Source organism: Mchenga conophoros, linkage group LG12 (genome assembly GCF_057382185.1).
Source record: "Mchenga conophoros isolate Kocher_MC1m ecotype Shallow Benthic linkage group LG12, M_conophoros_male_GT1.1, whole genome shotgun sequence".
Lineage (NCBI taxonomy): Eukaryota > Metazoa > Chordata > Actinopteri > Cichliformes > Cichlidae > Mchenga > Mchenga conophoros.
The window spans coordinates 6,923,976-6,944,534 of NC_140537.1; the positions used below are offsets into that span (position 1 = coordinate 6,923,976).

Below are 20,559 nucleotides of genomic sequence, written 5' to 3' on the forward strand. Positions count from 1 at the left end.
ATGTATTTGGGAGGTTTGGGTGGTTGCACAGGTGTCTTGGCGAAGAGCTTCCATGCACCGTCGCTGGACCAAATGCAGGAGTCCATCACTGAGAGGGGTGCTGATATGTGGGCATCAGGGGAGAGAAGGCTGGTTGCTGCAGGAAAAAAGAAGTAAAAGAGGGAGAGGGATGGAGGGAGCGCCTGAGGACTCAATTCACCAAACGTCTTGGCCAGCCACTGGCCACTATGGCAACAGTCCAATGAGAGGCGCTGCAGCTCCTAATATTTCTTTTTTAATATATATAATATTGGCAGTATCACGGTTTAAAAAAAAATAAAAATAAAAAAAAAGGGAAAAAAATATTTTGGGGAAAGGTTTTAAAGCAAACTCTGAAGCATAGTAAGACTGCAGTGAAAGGTGCACGAGGAGCTCGACGTCCCAGAGCTCCGAGAGTGGTTCAACTGCTCCGCTGCACTCAAAAAAAAAAAAAAAAATCTATTATGGATGGCTCAGCACTACTGGAAGTTAGAAAGGAAACAAGGGAAAACTTGGCAAAATACAGACAAAAAAGAAGAAAAAAAGTCACCAGTTCTGTCCATCAGATTAGTTGCTAAAGATTGACTACCAATGATCCTTCTCCTCCTCCAAGTGATTTTTCCCCCCAACAAGTCAAATAAAAGAAAACCTAGAAGTTCATGATCTGTTGGCGTGAAGCCATCGTAACACAGAAACGTTCAATGGAGATGTTCAGTGGAGAGACACCTGTTCCAAAAACTGCCCCCCTCCCTCCCCCCGCCCCAGAAAACAAACCCAAATAAATCCAGGAAAGGTGAGCCCTCCTCCTCCTCAGACGCAGAGTCCAACCCGACTCTGAATGTCCCGTGTGCAGTGGAATGAGAAGGAGAGATGAGATACTGATGTGAGAGAAACAGGGTTGTGGAAGTGGATACAAATCGGAGCATTATAGCTGTCAGTTGCAGATCCTTGAACAAAAAATTAGGACCTCAGGTCAATAGTGCCCATCTGCTGAATTCCAAATAAAACTTGATCTGATGTCTAATAAAATCTGTACAATTTTTTTTTTATTAAAGTCTTCATGATTAGTTTGTCCAAAGGGGACATTTTTGCCGTCATTTTTTTTTTTTTTTTTAATCTTTCACCATATATTTATTAAATCTTTATCTGCTCTTTAATTTAGATGCTCTGAGTCCCATCGTGTATGTGTGTATATGCATGTGAAGACGCCGCCCGCTTTTCTGTGGATGGCTTCGAGTTTGTTAGCAGCACTTTTTCTTTCGTTTACTGTTCCGGGTGAGTCTGACCACGTCGTTTTGTTGCTGCTGCTGCTGCTTGGCTAGCACTTCCTTCTTGGCTTTTAGCACTAGCTCCGTGATGCAGTTGAACATCTGCCGAGAGAGGCACAAACCAAAAAGCATGAACAGATTAGAGCGGTCAGATTTGTGTGTCATAATGGTGACAAAGGAACAGTTCAAAGCCTCACTTGAGTCTTATTTCTAAATATGAAGATGCAGCCTGGATAACTGAAATTAAGAATCAGGCAACAAAAATCCACCCACAGCTGTTCACAATGGTGGAAAACCTCTGATGATGAGTTTCCACATAGATGTTGTTATTTTGTTTTGATTAGCGAGTCTTGGGGTGGATTTGTTTACCTATGTACACAAGCAGGCTAGCAAACTCGACACCATTCTCATTGCTATTCCTATAAATCTGAAGCCAATCTAACACTGCAATAAAGCAGAAGAGCACATTAACAGCCTTTGGTTAAAAAGTAATAAAATCCACTCTTAGCTTTTCAAAAATAAGGACACTATTCTTTGTGCTGTGTGATTGTGAACCGTTTTAAACAATAGCACTCACTTGAATTAACTGAGTAAACGATTAGCAGATTGTTTTGTCGGGGCAAAAACAGTAACTTTCAGCGATGCTTTGTGCAGTGACAAGCTGATCAGCAGTTATCACAGAGCTTCTGTGCATGCCTGGCATGTCTGGCGAACAGCTCCAGACCAGCTTATCAGTCTGAGGCTACAAGTAACACAAAACAACTAATTACCTCTTCAACATTTATGTTCTCTTTTGCACTCGTCTCGAAAAGACTGATTCCCATCTGCTCTGCAAACTTCTGCGCGTCAGTTGTCTCGACCACCTTAGAGTTTGGGTCGTCGTTCTTGTTTCCCACTAAAAATAGAAAACAGCTCAGTGTAAAATAATGGAGCAAGAAATTATTCCCATACTGCCAGCAAATACAAGAGGTGTGCACTGGAGTGAAGGGCAGAGTCTATTTTTAAGCTAAAGAAGACGAGGCGAGAACAGTGCCAAGGTGTTTCTTTGGAGCGCACTCACCTAATATTCGGCACACGTCGTCACAGTTCTGGTTGATTTCATGTAACCATCGTTTTACATTGACAAAGGACTCCGCACTCGTGACGTCATATACCACTATGACCCCATGTGTTCCCCTGTAATATCTAAAGACAGAAGAAAGGGGAAACAGTCAGCTTACAGTTTGCGAAAAAGATCAATTGAATTCATTTTAATTTTATTCATATAATGCTAAATCACAACAACAGTCGCCTCAAGGCGCTTTAAATTGTGGGGTTAAGACCCTACAATAATACAGAAAAAATCCCTAACAGTCATAACACCCTTTGAGCAAGAACTTGGTGACATTGGAAGAAACCGCCAACAGAACCAGGCTCAGTGAGGGGCCTCCGTCTGCTGTGACTAGTTAGATAAAATATTTCTAATTAGCTGAACAGTTATAACGACTTCTACTTTTACTACAGAGAAATGGTAGTATAGCAGCAAGACTAGAGAACGCTAAAACTGTTGGCCGAAGAGTATGAACAACAGTATAACTGATTACCTAAAGATAAAGGATAACAGACAGGGTAAAACATGGACGTAGCTTCGGTGGCGGAAAAAAACCCTTTGACCTGCATTTTTTCTGAACACCACATTATGGTGATGGAAAGTAACCGACAAATTTAAAAATAAATCTAAAAGTAATGCCTCAATAGAAACTGTTAGACATGATTAATGAATAAACAGCAGAGATAGTTTGGTAAAGGTAATAACAAATAAAAGGAATTATTAAAGCTAAAGTTGGCAAATAAATATGTAAAAAATAATTTGTTAAAGTTAATAGATGAAAATAAAACACACAGCAGAAATGGCTAACACACAAAACAGACTGGAAAATTTAAAAAAAAGAAAAAGAAAAAAAAAAGGCCAACAGGATTGATGTGTGAAGAGTTTTTGATACCACTACACCGTGTAACAGTTTAAGTATGCTATGGCCTGACCTTCGGTATAATTTTAATTTCAAGTCATCCCTAACTTTCTGAGCGAATAACTAATGTTATCCAGCAAAGGGAAAGACACTTGAAGGGGCACAACTTAATAAATACATTCATCAGGACAGAGTGTATGACTGTGTGAAGGAAAAAGCAACAGCACCACATTTATACCGCACAGACAAATGAACTGGCTTCAAAAACAGAGGCCAGATCTGAGAGAGTGCATCCCCAGTACCAATGCACTACGCCAAACAAACACAAAGAAACTTTTGTCAGGGATTCTGTGTGTGTGTGTGTGTGTGTGTGTGTGTGGTGACAGTTTGGGGATACAGCTTGTTTTGATAGGGTTTGGTGGCATCAAGGATTTACATCACACTATGTTATTAATGTAAATTAACATTATTGGGCATGATTTTCAATACCATAAAAAACTATTCTTACTACTGAAACTGATACAAGGGTGATCTGATGAGATGTTTTGTACTGCAAAGACTGCCAATACAAGAGTAAAGTGTAAAGCCAACACAGACCAAGCTTGGTTCTCCTCATTTATGGAAGGAGAGCGCTTCTGCTAGGGCTGGGCCATATTATACCGTTCACGGTAATACCGGTATAATGTTAGGCAACGATAGGAAAATGAAATATCGCGATAGAATATGAGTAAAACGCGCGTGCGCAGTACATTTGTTTTCATACGCACATGGCCGATTGTTGAGTGAAACAGATGAACCAGAATTGGTTTGTAAAAATGGTGAAACTTCAGTGATGTGGAACTGGTTTGGTGTTTGTCCGTCAGATACACGACAAAGCACATTTTTTTGCAGAACATGCAAGCGGCCGTTGTTATTGTCGTATTTGTCGGACTAAGGTGCTCTTAAATCTGGGAGTAATCTGGGTCCTAAACTCCGTATTCACCTGGTCAAACGAACACTGCAGCATCACTGAGAGTTAAAAAGTGTCTAAATTCTTTCATCTTTAATAAAACGATCAGCATTGCTGCTTAACCAGGTGTAACTATAAAGTTTAACTTCCAGGCATCCATGAAAACAAAATGTATTACATTTAACGGAGTTAGAAGTTAGCAGGAAGCTAGCGGAAGTTAGCTCGCTAATTTCGCTAGTTACCTAAGCATGATATAGCATGTTCTGACTGAGATTTCTGAAAAAAAAAATCAAACGTACAGCTCTGCTATCACTTCCAACATAAATGAAGACAGGAAACTAAACAGCAGTGACGTTTGTAGGGTTACTGAACACTGCAGTTTAATGTTGCAAAGCACCTCTTTTTAACTTCAGTGGATATTATACATGGTTATGCTCAGGATATGTCAGCCCATTTCTACTGGAAATGCCTTTTGGTTAAACTTTCAGCAAGGAATTTGCAATTGCACTGTTACATTTTTATAAATATTTTTGGCCATATCGCCCTGCTCTAATACATGCTACAATTAGTGAAGTTTGTAGAGTCTAATTTTCTGGCTAAACAAATCAGACTGCCTTACTTTACTGACCATTGTTCTGCACTGCTCCTGCTAGCAGACTGGTATTAATAGTGCTGACTAGTATGGGTGGAAACATCTAATTGTTTAATTAAAACTACAATGACAAAACCAAACAAACACCACAACACACACAATACTACTGTATCCTCAGTAAAAAGATACCACCCAAGCCTATTGTCTGGGTTTGTCCCCAAAGTCCTTCAATGATGGACAGACACACAGCAGCGGTGTGTGGCTGTGCGTTTATGTCTGCTCAGTGCACATGAATAAAGAACCTTAAACTGCCAAACACACAAACAGCCTCACAGCCCAACCTGATGTACCCTTTTCTGTAAAGGGTTAGCATACTGAACTCACTGAAAGAATCATCATTCAGGTGGACCGCTGCTGGCGCTTGAACATGGGACCTAGATGCCCTCGGTAGGAGTCCACCTGCGGACTTTTTACTATTGTTAATCTCATTATGTGCTCTTTTATTTACAATGCAAAACAGTAAATAATTATGAGAAAAACAACAGCATAAAAGTCTCTAAAAGAGAAAAAGATAAAGTTAAAGTGATATTATGCTGTGACTGAAGCCTGAGGCTGAAAACACAGCTGCTCACTGACATATGGCTACCACCTCAGGTTAGTCTGCCTGAGTAGACTCAGCAGGTCACTGCCCATGATCCATCTCCACAGAAACATTCATTTAGGATCTAATGAGGCACCATGCCACTCTAGTTCGGCACAGGGAACAATCACCCTTAATAGGCAGCCTGCTCGCTGGAGGGATTCCTGCAGAACAAGTCGCAACAATCCTTCCAAACTAGGACAGCTATGCTCCACAGGGGCTAAAGCGTTAAGGATTTCACGCTTTCTGGGTGATTTTAGCATTCTGATTGGCCTCCCTGCAACAGTGCTAGTACATAAGAGTCAAACATGCCCTCCTGGTCCCATTCAAGACGAAACTCGGGAGGCAAATGACGCTCCAATATCTCCCAAGCGCAGTCTGTGTCTGCTTCAGTCAAAGTCAAAAAGGGGTGAGCATGTGAGATGACTGCAGTTTAAGCTGTAGGTCACATCAATGATGTTCCTATCGGTGCTGCTCAGAGCACTGAGTGACTGACTATTTGTCATGAATATAGAAACCTATGAATGCAGACTATTTCTCTTGATACAATGGCAAAGATTACTGAAATTTATTTTTAGGAGTCTAAAAACGTGTTATCCATAATAAAAGCAATTGTTATAGTTTGATAGTTTGAAGCAACATTAGTGGGCGTGGTAATAGTCATGAGCACTAAATGCTGAAATTGCTTTACTTTTTCATTAGTTTGGGATCATATTCATTTGCATCAAGGGTTTTTTTGCCCACTAACCCACCATCTGTCACCTGGAGGTCTACTACTGCTGCATCATCCAACCTTAAAACAAAATGTAATAGACTCCAGACTTCCACTCGTGGTATTGCGAGCTATGTGGGTTGACGTAAATGATGGGACGTCTTCTGAAAGCTTAGAGAGCATCTTTCTGTAGGCTGCCATCAAACCACAAGACCAAACTGAAGTGATAATATTTCTATTTAAAAAAAAAAAAAAAAAAAAAAAAAAAAAAGCCTGCACAGACCAAAACCAAATTAATGCTGTTAACAACTGTTATCTCTATATCCTGACAGACTTCATGTTTATTTGTCGTAAAAGTCGACCAACGCTTAAAAGCTCTCAAAAACAGAAATTTAAATTTGCAAGAGTAGCAGCAGCACTTTTTGTGTTTTTACAGGCTTTCTGAACAGCAGTGAACTTCTGGGACAGACAGCAGTCTGTGTTCTTGGTCTATTCAGGTAAACTGTGGAGAAAAGAAAAATTTAGGCCAACGTTCCTTCTTAAAGCGTGGGAGTGCCGATCATTGTGAACCCTCAGGGCACATGGACAGCAGTGTGAAACACGCTGCAAGTGTAAGAGGGTAATGACGTACACTCGGCACCGTCATGGAGCACTACAGCACACAACAAGGAGCCTCCCTCTCACATCTGTAATTAGGATGTGTGGGGAATTCCACCCAGTTTCATAGAACAGCAATGACTTATTCTACTGCTTCCTCATATAAAACCTAATGTCAGGACCGCAAAGAGCCTTTCATGGTTTCAGACTTAATTGTTAAAACATAAACAAAAAGTTTCACCTGAAAACTCCAAGCAAAGGAGGGGGACGTGTGTGTGAATGGATCCACTTACGTTGAGGTGATGGTGCGAAAACGTTCCTGCCCTGCTGTGTCCCAGATCTGTAGCTTCACCTTCTCCCCATTGATCTCCACTGTCCGGATCTTGAAGTCCACACCGATCGTGGTGATATAGCTACCTGCGAGTGGGCACGCGAACACAAAATCGAATTTATTATGAAAACATGGAAACTGAAACGGAGATGAGTCCTGATTATACATCGCTGCTTTGGTCGACCCCCGCACCTGAAAATGTGTTGTCTGCAAATCGCAGGAGGAGACTGCTCTTCCCCACTCCTGAGGAGGAAACACAAGCACAGGAAGAGGTTTAATGTACAGCGGCACAACAACAAAAAACATATACACTATAACAACTCTGCATTTTTGATACTGGCAAGTCTGAAAACACTTTTTTTTTTGCACCACAACAGAGCAAGAGTTTTGGTTTCGCATATTATATCCTAGCTAACCAAGAGCAGCAGCACGTGATGACGGCACGCACACGCACACAAAAAAAAAGAAAAGTGGGGGATGTCAAGCTGAATCGTTCCTCTAATCTTTGCGTAAATACAGATTTAGTTCTTCAAGACATAAACACGGATCTAACCTGCTGCACAGTGTACAAGCTGAAGGCTTCGGGTAAGCAAGACTACACCCTACATACTCATTCTGATGACGAAGGTAGCTCTAGAATCTTAATCGATTTAACCTCAGTGAGGCAGACACAGGGAGGCTTCTTAAAAAATTCAGATATGAAACAGTGGAATTCAGAAAGAAATAAGAGTAATAAAAGATGACAGGAGAGGACAAAGAAAAAAAGAGAAAGGGACTGAAAATGAGGTTAGTTTATAAGTGTGAGGAAGAGTGATTGTGAGGTTACAACTGAAAGTTAGGAAGTCACTCTTTTGGCCTGAGGTGGGACTGAACCTGCAGCCCAGTTACACAGGTTATCTATTGTGTTATTGTCATTTCATGTTTGATTTGTCCTCACATAAAAAGCTATCAGGTTCCTGTGATCTCAGCACTACAGAGTTTTGTTCAAACATACAATGACCAAAGCTTCAAAGCAGAAGAGCATTCATCAGCTTTAACATGTAGTGTGGGCCTTTAGCTTGGCAACCCCCCCCCCAAAAAAAAAAACAAAAAACTGTCAGGTGTAAAAATATCCAGGACACCTCTGTTGTCAGCCTGTAATTATATCTCTACATCAATGGAGCATAAATTAACCACAGACCATGGAAAAAAAGGTAATACATATCTGATACATGAAATGTTGCTCAAATTTCCATTTAGAGAATGATGTTCATGTGTACTGTGAAATTTTGTATGTCCTCTAACTTGTCATAGGTTAGAGGGTGCTCACGTTCAACTAGGGATTCAGTGAGTGGAGAATCTGATTCCCAGCAGCAGGTCTGACAACAGAACAAGGGCACAAGGTCAGAGCCCCCCAAATAAATAAATAAAAATCTCTGTGCAGCACTGCAAACAGTAGTGCTTCCATGCTGCAGCTGAGGGCACACTGGCCCCTGTGTGTGACATGCAGTGAAGGGCTTGCTGTACTGCCTTGTCTCTCCACTGTGAGAAGCCAGCTGATGGGGCAGTGCCAGGACCGGAGCTGTCAATGAATCCAAAGACCATTGCTCACAAAAGAAGTTCAGCGGGATGAGGCTCTAGCTGCTGAGGGTGGAATACTTTTTTATTTTCCCGCTTTTCTTAAAGCATGTTTTCCACTTAAAAACAAGAGGGGCAAACATTTTTTTTTTTCATATATACACAGATCTTAGTTATGCATCTACCTGTGGCTGTTTGTTCTAATTATTAACATGATAAAAAGGTGCTAAACATAAAGAAGCAGTCAGAGTCTTTGTGCTGTTATACCTTATACACCAAAGGGCACTTTGGTTGACACTAACCGCGGTGTCAGTCTCACTTCACTGTAGTCTGACTAACTAGATGCAAACATGTCTTTGCAGTGCAGCATTCCTCCACTCTCAACCTCCTAGGTCTCACAAGCTAACTAGCTAAATAAATAAATAACAAAACCCATTGCAACATCTTAACCGGACTTAGTTGAATTTACATCTGTGCCGGCAACTTCTTAGCATTTAACCTTCCCGGTGCAGCAAATGATAACTAACAGTTATCAACATATAACCAGGCAAGGACTTGTCATGTTAGCCTAGCTCATAGCTAGCCAACACAACCTAGCTAACTGTAGATACAAACAAAAGGCCATAACTACATCCTACTACCACAGGAACGGTATAGGTCACAGTACGTGTTGTGTTACGGCGGTAAAACAATTGTCTAAACCGATATAAGAACAATTTAGGACATTTTCAAGAGATAAATCCTTAGTGTCTGGAGGCGGTATCCGGCCTCATCGGCTGACATGCCCAGCCCGGACACACAACCTCCGCCCTGTAGCTGACACGAAAATATGGCGGATGTGTACGTTTAACACGTAATTTCAGTGCCTAAAAGACAAAATAATACACTGCAAAAGCGCCCGGATGGTACATAGCCGGGTTAAAATAGTACTTCTGCTTCCCCCATTGTAAAAAAAAAAACAAGACAAGGCCCACTTCCCGTCCTGCATCCCCGGCGTCGGCTTACCGCTGTCACCGATGATGAGCAGCTTGAAGAGGTAATCGTAGTCCCTGGCCATGCCGGTAGCTGGTGGCTCACCCCCGCCGTGTACCGCTTCTTTGCTCGGTTAGCTGTCGGACTCCCTCGGTGCGTAAAGAAAATCACCAGACCCCAGATCCCCCCGGTATAAAACACCACCACCACTAAGGATATCACAAACTGTTAGCCCCCCGAGCCGGCGGCGTTTTTTCTCGGGGTTTCGCGGCGTCAGCAATCCTCGCTCTCCGCTGCAAACAGCCGGAAACTCCGCTTCCTCCTCTGGTGGAGCTGCACCCAACTGTGACCCAGTCTCACTGCGCAGACTCGAGCTACAGCACAGCGGTCCCATCCCATTGATGAACACAAGAATCATGCCAGGAGAAACGCTGGAGAGTCCCGAGGATTCATGCTTCTTTTTAATGCACTGAAAACAACTTAAACCACACAATACTGAGAAGCACGTGTTGTTAAACTCGTAGTTTAACTCCACATTGCAGTAGTTTACAGGAAGTTCAACTAAATTCGTATTTGCATAGAGAGGAAATTCAGTTTGTCGGTTTTGTGTAATCAACTAGAAATAATTTGGAGCCTTAAAAGGGGGAAGACTTATTTTATTTCGCTGTTGTCTCATGGTTTTTATATATTATTTGTATTACAGTAGCTGAATTACCTTTCTCCAGTCTGCTCCACCTTTTATTTCATCCGGATTGTTGCGCAGACACACCAGGCTTCAGAGATTTCCCCCTAGACTGGGGTACCTGTTACTTCATTTAAATATGTCCAAAACTAGAAATTATCCGATATCACTTATAATTTGATGCATTTCCAGCTCTATAGTAGCAGATATGGGCAATTTAATCTTTTACATAATTCTTATTCATCTTACACTTATCCTTGGCGTTTCCCCTCAGTGCATCCTGTCTGAAATGGACTGTTTTAGCTGCCAACTTAAAGCTGTGTGCCTGAGATAAAGGGTATCTGCTCTCAGTGAGATCACACAGAGCCAAACATAGAAAAAAAAGCCTTAAACGGAATTTAGAGTAGTTTAAGGACAAACACCAACCTCATTAACTGAAACTAGCCTCATTTAATAAGTCTCCACTGCTGTAAGAGCATACATATGGCAGAAAAAATGAAAGGCATAATAGTTCCCCTTCCTCCTCTTAATATACAAGTGGAAAACCAATCCTGAAACCTTTTTCTTCAGACATTTAAGGCCACTTGATAATATTTCAGATGTGAATGTACTCCTGCATCTCCTCTAGGCTCTGTGTTCCTGGTTTGGAAAACCTAGACCATGAAGGAAGACTTCAGACCTTGTACTCTGGGGCCTCTGGATATCTGGGGCCTGGATCTCCTCCATACCTGCTTCATACCCTGGTGGACGGGGCTATGGCTCCCCACACTCCCTAGCAGATCGTTACATGGAGAAACCTTTGGAATACAAGCATGCTGATCCACACAGGTATGCTCACAGGTGTACACACGGGTGTTCACAGACGCGGACTACACCTTTCTTGGCTGCTGCCTCAAAGCACATTGTGCGCTGTCTATCTTGCGTGCTGCACAATAGCGTTTATTATTTAGTATCTACTGTTATCTACTGCTAGCTAGTTTATTGTGATGGTGCGGTTTTGTTTTGTTTTTTTATTATGTTGCTCTTTGTTGTTTGCCTTCTCTTCTGTTTTTTTTCTCCATACAGGTGATCCAGGTGGGGGTTTTTTTTTCTTTCTTCCCCCCTTCTCACCGTCTCTTCTCCCCTTTGGTTTTCTTTCTCTCCCTCTCTTTCTTTCATTCTTTCCCCCTGTCCTATCCCACAGTCATGTCTGTCCCGTTTGTAGCAACCGAAAATAAAATAAATTCATAATTATAATAAAGGTCAATCAAATGGACCAATATGGCAAGGCCATGATGATCCACTTGGTAAAATAAATCCGCTTGGCATCTTTCTTGGCCTTAAGACAACAATTCTGATGGCTAAAGATCCAAACGGGACACAAAAAAAAAATAAAAATAAAAATATACAAGTGGAAAACCAATCCTGAAACCTTTTTCTTCAGACATTTAAGGCCACTTGATAATATTTCAGATGTGAATGTACTCCTGCATCTCCTCTAGGCTCTGTGTTCCTGGTTTGGAAAACCTAGACCATGAAGGGAGACTTCAGACCAAATCACCAGAGTAGAAAAGCGAGATGAGGCCACATAGAAAGCAAGAGAGTGGCGAGGTTTTAACTGGAAGCCAAAAGTTTTTGTCTGCTGAAGCTTCAAGAGTAAAATCCAGCAATTGGTGAATCAGAGAACTTGGTGGAATTCAAGTGAGGTGTGACAAAGTCTGAGAGACGCCAACCTGAGAAAAACCAAGCATCCAATATTTAACACACTACATTATGAAATCCAGAACCTTTTATTATGTATTGCCTTTTTACAACTGCATCGCTGACATAAGAATGATTTGTGTTTTTATAAGAAGTTGCTTTCCCCAAACAACCGTCACACTCAAAGTTCAAATAAAAGGTAAAGAAAGGGGGGCTCTGTTTCATTAACAGTGGCAATAATTGAAATCATTTTGGTAAAATAAGTAGCAAAACACTGAAATATCAAAACAGATTTGGCATCGTGTCTTCTATTGTTGCTCGGTACAAGAGAACAACCTGTGCATCATATGATAAAATAAATTGGGTTTAAAGGCCGCTAAAACAAGGATTTAAAGTGGGGGGGGGAAGAAAAACGCCAAAAACAAAATTTTCTGGGGAATACAGCCAAAACACTACTCATCTCAGGCTCCCCAGTGTGTCTGAGGTTCTCATACACGGATTTGTTTAATATGTCAGTAAATCTTCTGCTGCTTTCTGCAGATCAGAGCACTTCGTTGTTTAGTCCATCATGTTAGGATTGTGTCATCGATCTCTTCATTGGAGTCTGGCTGGCTGGCAATTTTTTTCAAAGACCGGCGGTGACACTCTGACAGTAGGTCATTGCTTGCAGAGTCCAGAATGGCAGTAATAGTCTGAAATGCAAAGAGAGGAGCGTGTAAAAATGTTTTGCTCTACAGATTACATCTGTGTGCAGATTACAGTAGGGAGTTGATAGTCGCACCTGCATGGTTTCCTCCCCCTGACGAAGCCGTAGCAGGTTGACGATTGTGTGTTCGCTCTGGGCCCGGACGCTCGTGTTCTTGTCCTTGGTGTTGTCCAGCAGAGTTTTCAGCAGAGGTTTGATGAGATTCACGTCCACGGAGGGCAGTGATGGTTCTTTGAATACCCACCACAGCACCCGCTCTGACACCAGTCTGACATCACTAGACTGGTTCTGAAGACACTGCAGGGTCACGCAGACAACAGATATAATGGCACAATACACACTGTTCAAAGAGGTACTCAAAGGAATCATCTTCTTATAAATACACAGGCTTCACAGCAAACACCTGATCAGACTGATATCAGCTTTCATGCTGTGCTTTTAGTGTGGAAATGTACACACTAATCACTCACACACAAAAATAAATGTTTTCTACACTCCTCATTTACAGATGCTGAATATCCTGTTGAGCACACTGCTTAGTTTCTTCCTGGCCCTCACTACTGTGCAGGTACTTTCTCTTAGTGTTCAGTTTTCTACCTAAAGACTAAGAAGAGCTGTGAGCCTAAATAAAACAATGAGCGTGAGCTATAAAACCAAAAAAGATAATACTACAGCATAACTCTACTACAAGCAACTATGTTTGTATTACACATAATTTTACTGTGAGAAGTATTAATTTAAACAGCTACACCTTTTTCCAACATTACAGTGGGCACGAGCCCATTTTTGGCAACTTGACTGCTCCCACTTCCTCACCTGTACAAATATAGAAATGGGAAGTGGACAGGGTTTGATTCTCTGCTTTACCTTAACAAATTGTGTAATCATCTGCTGGGAAACACCACTGCTCCCCTCTGTTCTCAAATGATGCTTCATCAGGTATCCCATACCTCTGATCCCACTGGTAGCAATGGGAATCTGGAAGAGGAACAAAATGCCACGCATGAGGACAAAAAGACTCTAAGATAAGGCTAGAAGATCGATCAGTGCAGCTGAAATTGCTACAAGGATGACTGACAAGCTGATAAGACAGAGTAACATATTATATGAACAAAGAAACTTAACAAGTAAATTCAATTAAAAAGATATGAAAGATAAAATGAAAATGCAAATAATTACATTAGGAATACATCAATGAGATTAAGAACACACAAAAAAAAAGATAATCGCACGGTGCATTAAAAGGACAAAACATCAAAATATACAATATTGAAAATAGACCAATCAATAATGGATTGGATTTATATAGCGCTTTTCAAGGCACCCAAAGCGCTTTACAATGCCACTATTCATTCACTCTCACATTCACACACTGGTGGAGGCAAGCTACAGTTGTAGCCACAGCTGCCCTGGGGCAGACTGACAGAATCGAGGCTGCCATATCGCGCCATCGGCCCCTCTGGCCAACACCAGTAGGCGGAAGAGTAAAGTGTCTTGCCCAAGGACACAACGACCAGGACAGAGAGGAGGGGATCGAAATGGCGACCTTCCGGTTACAGATGCGCTTCCCAACCCCCTGAGCCACGGTCGCCCCCTCAACAGTAATGAGACAATCTAGAGCAATAGATTGTAAGGTTGTTAGAGCGAGACAATGCTGTGTTTGCAGCCAGTCCTCAGTACTCTGTATCCATTTGCATATCAGTCATGATGAAAATGACTGTGTGGCTCATTGCTATGCAGTAGCACTGATTGTTACATAACTGTACAGTTTACGAGGTTGGGGAACCTACAGTCAGCTGAAACTGGATGTGATGAAATATTTTTCCCGCTGAAAATGCTGTATCCAGATGAAGTGACTAACTTTCACTTACTTTTGGTGCTTCGCTATTTGATAGCCTGCAACCAAATATTGATATTTTTTATTAAAACAACAGGTGCTCTCCACTAATCTGACTAACCACAGACACCATCTCATTAATGGAAATAAAACTATGGTGACGAAGAAGAAACACATAGGTTTAAAATAGTGTCATGCACAGGAAAATAAATCAGTGAGCTCATTAATTCAAGTGGAACATTATTAAAATGTAATAACAGCAGGTCCATAGTGCTTCACACACTGGGGTTGCACTGGGAAGCACACCCGGTGTCAAAATCTGCCAAATCAAATGACCCCTTGCTACTAAGGGAGCCAAAAGTAGCTTCTATAAAAAGTTAGTAGTCAAACACACACTGACACCACCACAGTGCAGCAAACAGATACCCGATTCCTCCTTTTAGAGTGTGCGGGGATATTTTTTTCCTTCTTATGTTACTTAATATCTGGACGTACAGAGTATCACAGAATCACTGTATTATGATGTATGGTAATAGTGAATGAACCGGTTCATATACAGCGCTTTTCTACTCTACTCCAGCACTCAGAGTGTTTTATACAAAAGTATTTCTATACTGAAGGCATGCATAACAATGGTTATATGGGGCCGCTGAACAGTGACAATGACATGAATGTGAAAACACCTATGGAGGATTCCTGTGGAGGAAAGGGGTCCAACTTTTCAGAGTTCAAACCTGGAGAATCAGAGTGGAAGCTGTACTGGTGACACCTTACTGCGAGGCATTACGGTGATTTTTCCATTACTGCCTGTCACATCTCAGTTGTTTAATCCTTATAGTAAAAGAGTACATTGGTTTATTAACAGTGGTTTGAAATATATTTTTTGATCTGGTGTTTTTCAGAAGTGACTGTGTTACCTTGATGTTTCCAAGAGACATTACCACAACAAAATCACAACACACTTCCCAAAATGGCAACTATTTCTACTGTTTTCCAATCTCCCTGTGGGTATCTATGAGTAAACTCTCTGCTCACCCTATCAGCGGTGGCATTGGCCAAGATGGTCTCTGTCACAGTGTCACAGTACTCGTTCCCACACAGCTTCCCGGGAGCAGATTTGACGGCGATGGCCAGGGCCAAGCTGCGACCGTGACGCACCATCCAGTCCACACCAGACACGTCGGCTAAAGAGAGGCAGACCGTTCATGAGCTCGTGGCATCACTGCTCGGCTAACGCACAAAATAATGCAGCACACAGCAGCAGACAATAACAAGCTGAAGCTTTTTTTGATGCAGATACACTGGACAAACATACATTAAATGTTTTTATAAAAGGATTTTTTAAATTTCAAATTTCTTAGCGCTATAATTATTTCACTCTATAACTCAATGAGCAGGAAAAAGGACATCTGATGATGGTCACAATGACAAAGCAACCCTACACACACTTACAATGAGATCCTGAGAAAGGTGTAAAATAACTTTGCACACAAATACCAACCTAAGACATGCTGAAGTAACACACTCTTCAGCTCCTCCTCTGACAGGAAGGCACACAGCTCACCAACACAGCCGGCTGAGGCCATACGAGTTGCATCCTGCAAGTGCACACACAGACACACACACCAATAAGACAGCCAGACAGAGACAGGTTGTGTGTCATTTATTCTCAAACTGACACGAAGACTAAAACCACCTTTTTAGAAAACCACATCCTCTTTGTCTGACTTCCGTTTTTCTACTGAGATCACAGAGGAAACTCTACTTGTGAATAACTCTGAAATCTGCTTATACACGTACTTCACTGCTAATTACTTTATGCATCCAGTAGCTACTGCAGGTTCTGGGTTGGAAAAAAGGGTTGCAACACATTCTAAAGAAGTCTTTGAGGGCTGCTCGTCATACCTCGTCATGTCCCAACATGCCTAGCAATGTGGTGGTGATGTTTTTGCGGATGGCTGGGTCCACCTTTGATCCGGCCCCCTGGATGACAAACCTTAAGGCCTGGAGCATAGTCTCCCTGTGAACACAAACAGGAGAATTAAACTAAAAGACAAAAGCAAATATTTTTTATTTCATGTAAAAACATGTAAGCAGATATTGTATTTTGGATATAAACACACAGCACAAACTACAGTTTTTGCTAATTATATGTTAAAACTCAACTTCCCAGAAATATGATAGAAGATTTGTAGTAAATTTGTCAGTGCTTTCTGGTGGACAAAGGATGTAATGAGGAACTATTTTTTTAAAGATAAATCCAAACACATTTGCATTTCTGTACTCTGGCTCTCCTTCCATCGTACACTTTTTAGAGTTAAGCTGGTGTCAGGCTGCACTATCAGCTTCTAGTTAATAATATTTTGGGAGAAATGTTTCAGACTTTAAAACTGACTCCAAACCAAGCAGCAACTAGAAAACTGAAGCCAGCAGAGGCCAGCCGATAAAGGATTTGTTTTTGGACCGACACCAATATTTGATGATTTAAGAAAAAAATAAAAAGATCCCAAATTCTAAATCATTGGCTGATATTATTACTGCTTATGCTTCTTAAGCAGATTTTCCTAACATCTGATATGTGTACTTATTAATTGCGCTCTGCTCGACACTGCTCAGATCAGATTGTTGTCGCATTTCTTGCAAACAGTGACGCTACAGAGTGCCCTCTGATGGACAAACTGTGCAATGTCAGCACCCACAACACAACTGAAGAGTGTTTCTCCAGCCTCTTCTTTACTATTTAATTTTTATCAGTGAGGAGATCGGTAGTGGCAAATAGCTAATACTGGTCACTAATTTAGGCCTACCGATAAATTAAATAAATGCTCTTTATGTTCCTTATTAGAGCAAAAAAGTTACAAAACACAAACACTGTTGTGTCTACTTTATAGAAGTTAATGTTGAGGATACAACAAGGCTCCACCAGGTTTAAAAAAAAATAAAAAAAATCATTCTTTCAATGACACGTGTGCCAATATAAAGAGCTGTACTGGCAGCTGGTGTGCCCAATTTATGACTTCTCCATATTTTTTGTGCTCATGGTGCCTTTGGGAGTCTTCATGCTGAAATTAAGTGACAAATAAAATGACTTTCTGGGTGATTCAGTCCATCCTGAAGTTTGTGCTCTGTGCCCTGAAGGTTTGGTTCTGGTGTTTGGCAGTAATTAGCATGTAAATGCTTTCTCAGCATATTCTATTGTCTAAATGATTATTCCAAAATAGAGGAGTGAACTGCCCTCTTTAATATACAGGCTATGCTTCATACACACATTTTCAGACTAATGGCTCCCAGTCTGTGCTTGTAACATTAAGACAAAGCAGCATCTTTAATCAGATGATACATTTCAACTTCTCTATTTGTGGAGATAAAATGATTTAAAATATTAACATCACAGGCTCACACATTTTGAAAATTCTGTTGGGGATGTTTATTGTTGCTGATTCTGTACTGAACAATACCAGACTGCACACAAACCTGACTCCAGAGTCCTCGGCATTGCGAATTGCAGAGAGTTGCTCAGTGAAGAGTGGATCGACCTTGGCGTGGATGGAAACCAGCTGACCCAGAGCCTCTGCCGCCCTCAGTCTTACAGCACGGCTTGAATCCTGCAGGGCTTTCAGGAAGGTGGTCTGGAGCTGAGGCAGGAAGGGCTTCAGGGCTATGCCCACCTGGAGGAGGAACGCAGTGCAAAGGTTAGAGCCTTCTGACAGAAACTTTGACCAGCTTTGGAGAGGTACAGTTGGCCATTTTGTCTTCCACCAGACCTTTGCCAGCAGCAGGGTGAGAGTCTCTAATAGAGCAGTCTTCACAGTCCAGGCAAAGCGGTCTCCTAAGATACGAATAAGAGGTCCAGTGATGTTGACTACAGACGGCCGCAGAGCCTCGGGAGACGTCAGTTTGATGACCCCTCCTAATGCTTTAGCTGCCTCTTCTTTCTGTTCAGGGGTGCCAGTGAGGACACCTTCTCTCAGGACTGGCAGGATACAGGTCACACCCTATGTAAGCATCGAGATAAAAATAAAAATATTAACTGAACAGAGCTGAAAGAAACCAACATTTCCCAATTAATGTTTAATTGGTGGCATATTGAAATTGCTTTTTTGTTCCCTGAACAGTCAAGAATCCACAGGTAATATACATACACAATGATATAAACACTTTTGAAAGCTGGATCCAGTGGACATGTGGTACTTTGCTTTTTTGAAGAACTAAACAACATTAAAATCAGATTGTTACTGAAAGTGTGTAAGCCAGGTTAAAACACACTTGGCCCATTGCAGTGCCCGCTCTTATTGAGCAAATCAATAGAAAGACCTCCACGTGAATGATCACTATTAATGAGTTTCTAATTATGTGGACACAGTTCATGTCACAAATGTGCCCACTCAAAGCTCTGCTCACTTGACAGAACAAGAACTCAATAGGATGAATGAGCTGCTGTAGAATGACATCACCATGCTGTAATAATGTAGCAATAGTGTTTATTGTGTCAGGCGCTGCCCTCTTACCTTCTTGGGCAGACAGAAACCAGGAAGGTGCTGACCCTTCACGTCTCCGGCTACTGATCTAATGTCTCGATGCAGATCGTCGATTAGAGCCAGCTGGCTGCTTGCATCCAGTTTCTAAAGAACACATCAAAGCCACAGTGAGTTTGCATTTCACCTTTGATTTAAAAACAATCAAAAGGTCCACTGTTTTATTTACTAACATATTTTGTACTAGACTATGAAAGCTCATGCAAATGGAAAGAAATTTTTATAGGAACACACCTTGGTGATGGAGTTGATGGTGTCCCAACTCTGAGACAAAACCTCTGGGTTGGAATCGTTAAGAAGGCGGATGACGCCTGACAGCAGCGTGCGTGTGTGGGCACTGTAGTCCAGTCGAGTGCGAGCAAAGTAGGCATTGAGGATGGTGACGGCAGCCTGTCTGAGGCCAGGATCGGTGCCCCGTGTGGCCTCCAGCAGGTCTTCTATGATGATCCGCTGGCCCACTTCATCCTCCACAGAAAGGATCACCGTCTGACAGCTGCACAATTCCTGGTGCAAAGGTAACAACATCCAGTCATATCATTCAGAAAGGCAGTTTAAAATATGCAGTGTTCACAGTAAAATAACCACTAAAAAGTCAGAGTTAATAGAAGCAACACTATGACATTTTAATGGAGCTCACTTCTCGCATAGATCTGAAAAGTATTTTAGGGTTTAAATGCGTTGTAAATATTTACACCACAAAACTGCAGCTCTTTCTAAATCACTGCCAATACCTTTGTGTACAAAATGTTTTGAAATAAATTAAGAAGGTTTTAAAAGACAGGGAGACCACAGACTGGATAGTAACTGATTTAACCTGGTGATGGTCAAAGCTGTGCTTTAAAAAGGGGAAAAAAATAATCTGAGCCTAGAGGGGAGACATGGTGTTCTGGTACGTCTGCAGCTGCATTTTGAATGACAATAAGAGGAAATCAAAGTAGGACATATGGCCTGTTTAGCAGATAAGAAGGATTTTAATTCTCCAGTTGATTTAAAATAGAAAAAGCTACTGAGCAGAACTGGGCAACAGCAGTAGTGCTGGAGTATTGTCTCAGAATACTACAAAGTTAACATATACAGGAGTGGTATGGTATTAAAAAACAAACAAGCAAATAAGAAAAATCTGACTAAAGGACGTTAACAAAATCCTCAAACACAACAGAATCAGTAGGGAAGCTTTATATTTGGAGATTGCTGGTTGTACCTGTGCTTCGTCCTCTGTTCCCAGTTTTCCTTTGAGGGAAGAGAGCAGGGCAGGGAGGATGACTCCTAGATGACGTGTCAGAGCATCTCCAGCCACAGCAGACAGGAAGGCCAGTACTCGGGTGTTTACAGGAGGAGCAGTCAGCTAGCAGAAGCACAGAGAACACTGGATTATAGTCACACAACATAAAAATGACATAAAGGCCTTAAAAAGGAAATCACGTGTGATGCTTTACCTTTGGAACCAAGTAAGGCAGCACAGAACGACTCTTTACTGCCATGACTTGCTTCAGGCCATCCAAAGCAAACTCAGCCGTTTCCTCATCATCCTGCA

General features: G+C 41.6%; 2 protein-coding genes across 2 annotated transcripts in view; both read right to left on the bottom strand.

Annotated features, from left to right (window-relative positions):
- Positions 1 to 1,142: 1,142 nt before the first annotated feature.
- rab35b (RAB35, member RAS oncogene family b) lies at positions 1,143 to 9,939 on the bottom strand. The gene is made up of 6 exons (XM_085293531.1): positions 9,619 to 9,939; positions 7,249 to 7,299; positions 7,019 to 7,142; positions 2,347 to 2,471; positions 2,057 to 2,181; positions 1,143 to 1,388 (listed from the first exon to the last, which is right to left on the bottom strand). Exons 1-6 carry the CDS (start codon positions 9,668 to 9,670, stop codon positions 1,260 to 1,262), a joined length of 606 nt encoding a protein of 201 aa, XP_085149657.1. The 5' UTR covers positions 9,671 to 9,939; the 3' UTR covers positions 1,143 to 1,259.
- A 2,078-nt stretch (positions 9,940 to 12,017) lies between these two features.
- gcn1 (GCN1 activator of EIF2AK4) overlaps positions 12,018 to 20,559 on the bottom strand; it is a 29,469-nt gene continuing 20,927 nt past the window's right edge. Inside the window, exons 46-57 of the mRNA XM_085293532.1 lie at positions 20,462 to 20,554; positions 20,227 to 20,370; positions 19,260 to 19,529; positions 18,999 to 19,112; positions 18,255 to 18,485; positions 17,965 to 18,158; positions 16,396 to 16,510; positions 15,992 to 16,088; positions 15,526 to 15,674; positions 13,521 to 13,631; positions 12,729 to 12,950; positions 12,018 to 12,639 (exon numbers count right to left, since the gene is read on the bottom strand). Coding sequence (XP_085149658.1) covers positions 12,514 to 12,639; positions 12,729 to 12,950; positions 13,521 to 13,631; positions 15,526 to 15,674; positions 15,992 to 16,088; positions 16,396 to 16,510; positions 17,965 to 18,158; positions 18,255 to 18,485; positions 18,999 to 19,112; positions 19,260 to 19,529; positions 20,227 to 20,370; positions 20,462 to 20,554 — 1,866 coding nt within the window. The 3' untranslated portion in view covers positions 12,018 to 12,513. The remainder of the gene's footprint in view (positions 12,640 to 12,728; positions 12,951 to 13,520; positions 13,632 to 15,525; positions 15,675 to 15,991; positions 16,089 to 16,395; positions 16,511 to 17,964; positions 18,159 to 18,254; positions 18,486 to 18,998; positions 19,113 to 19,259; positions 19,530 to 20,226; positions 20,371 to 20,461; positions 20,555 to 20,559) is intronic.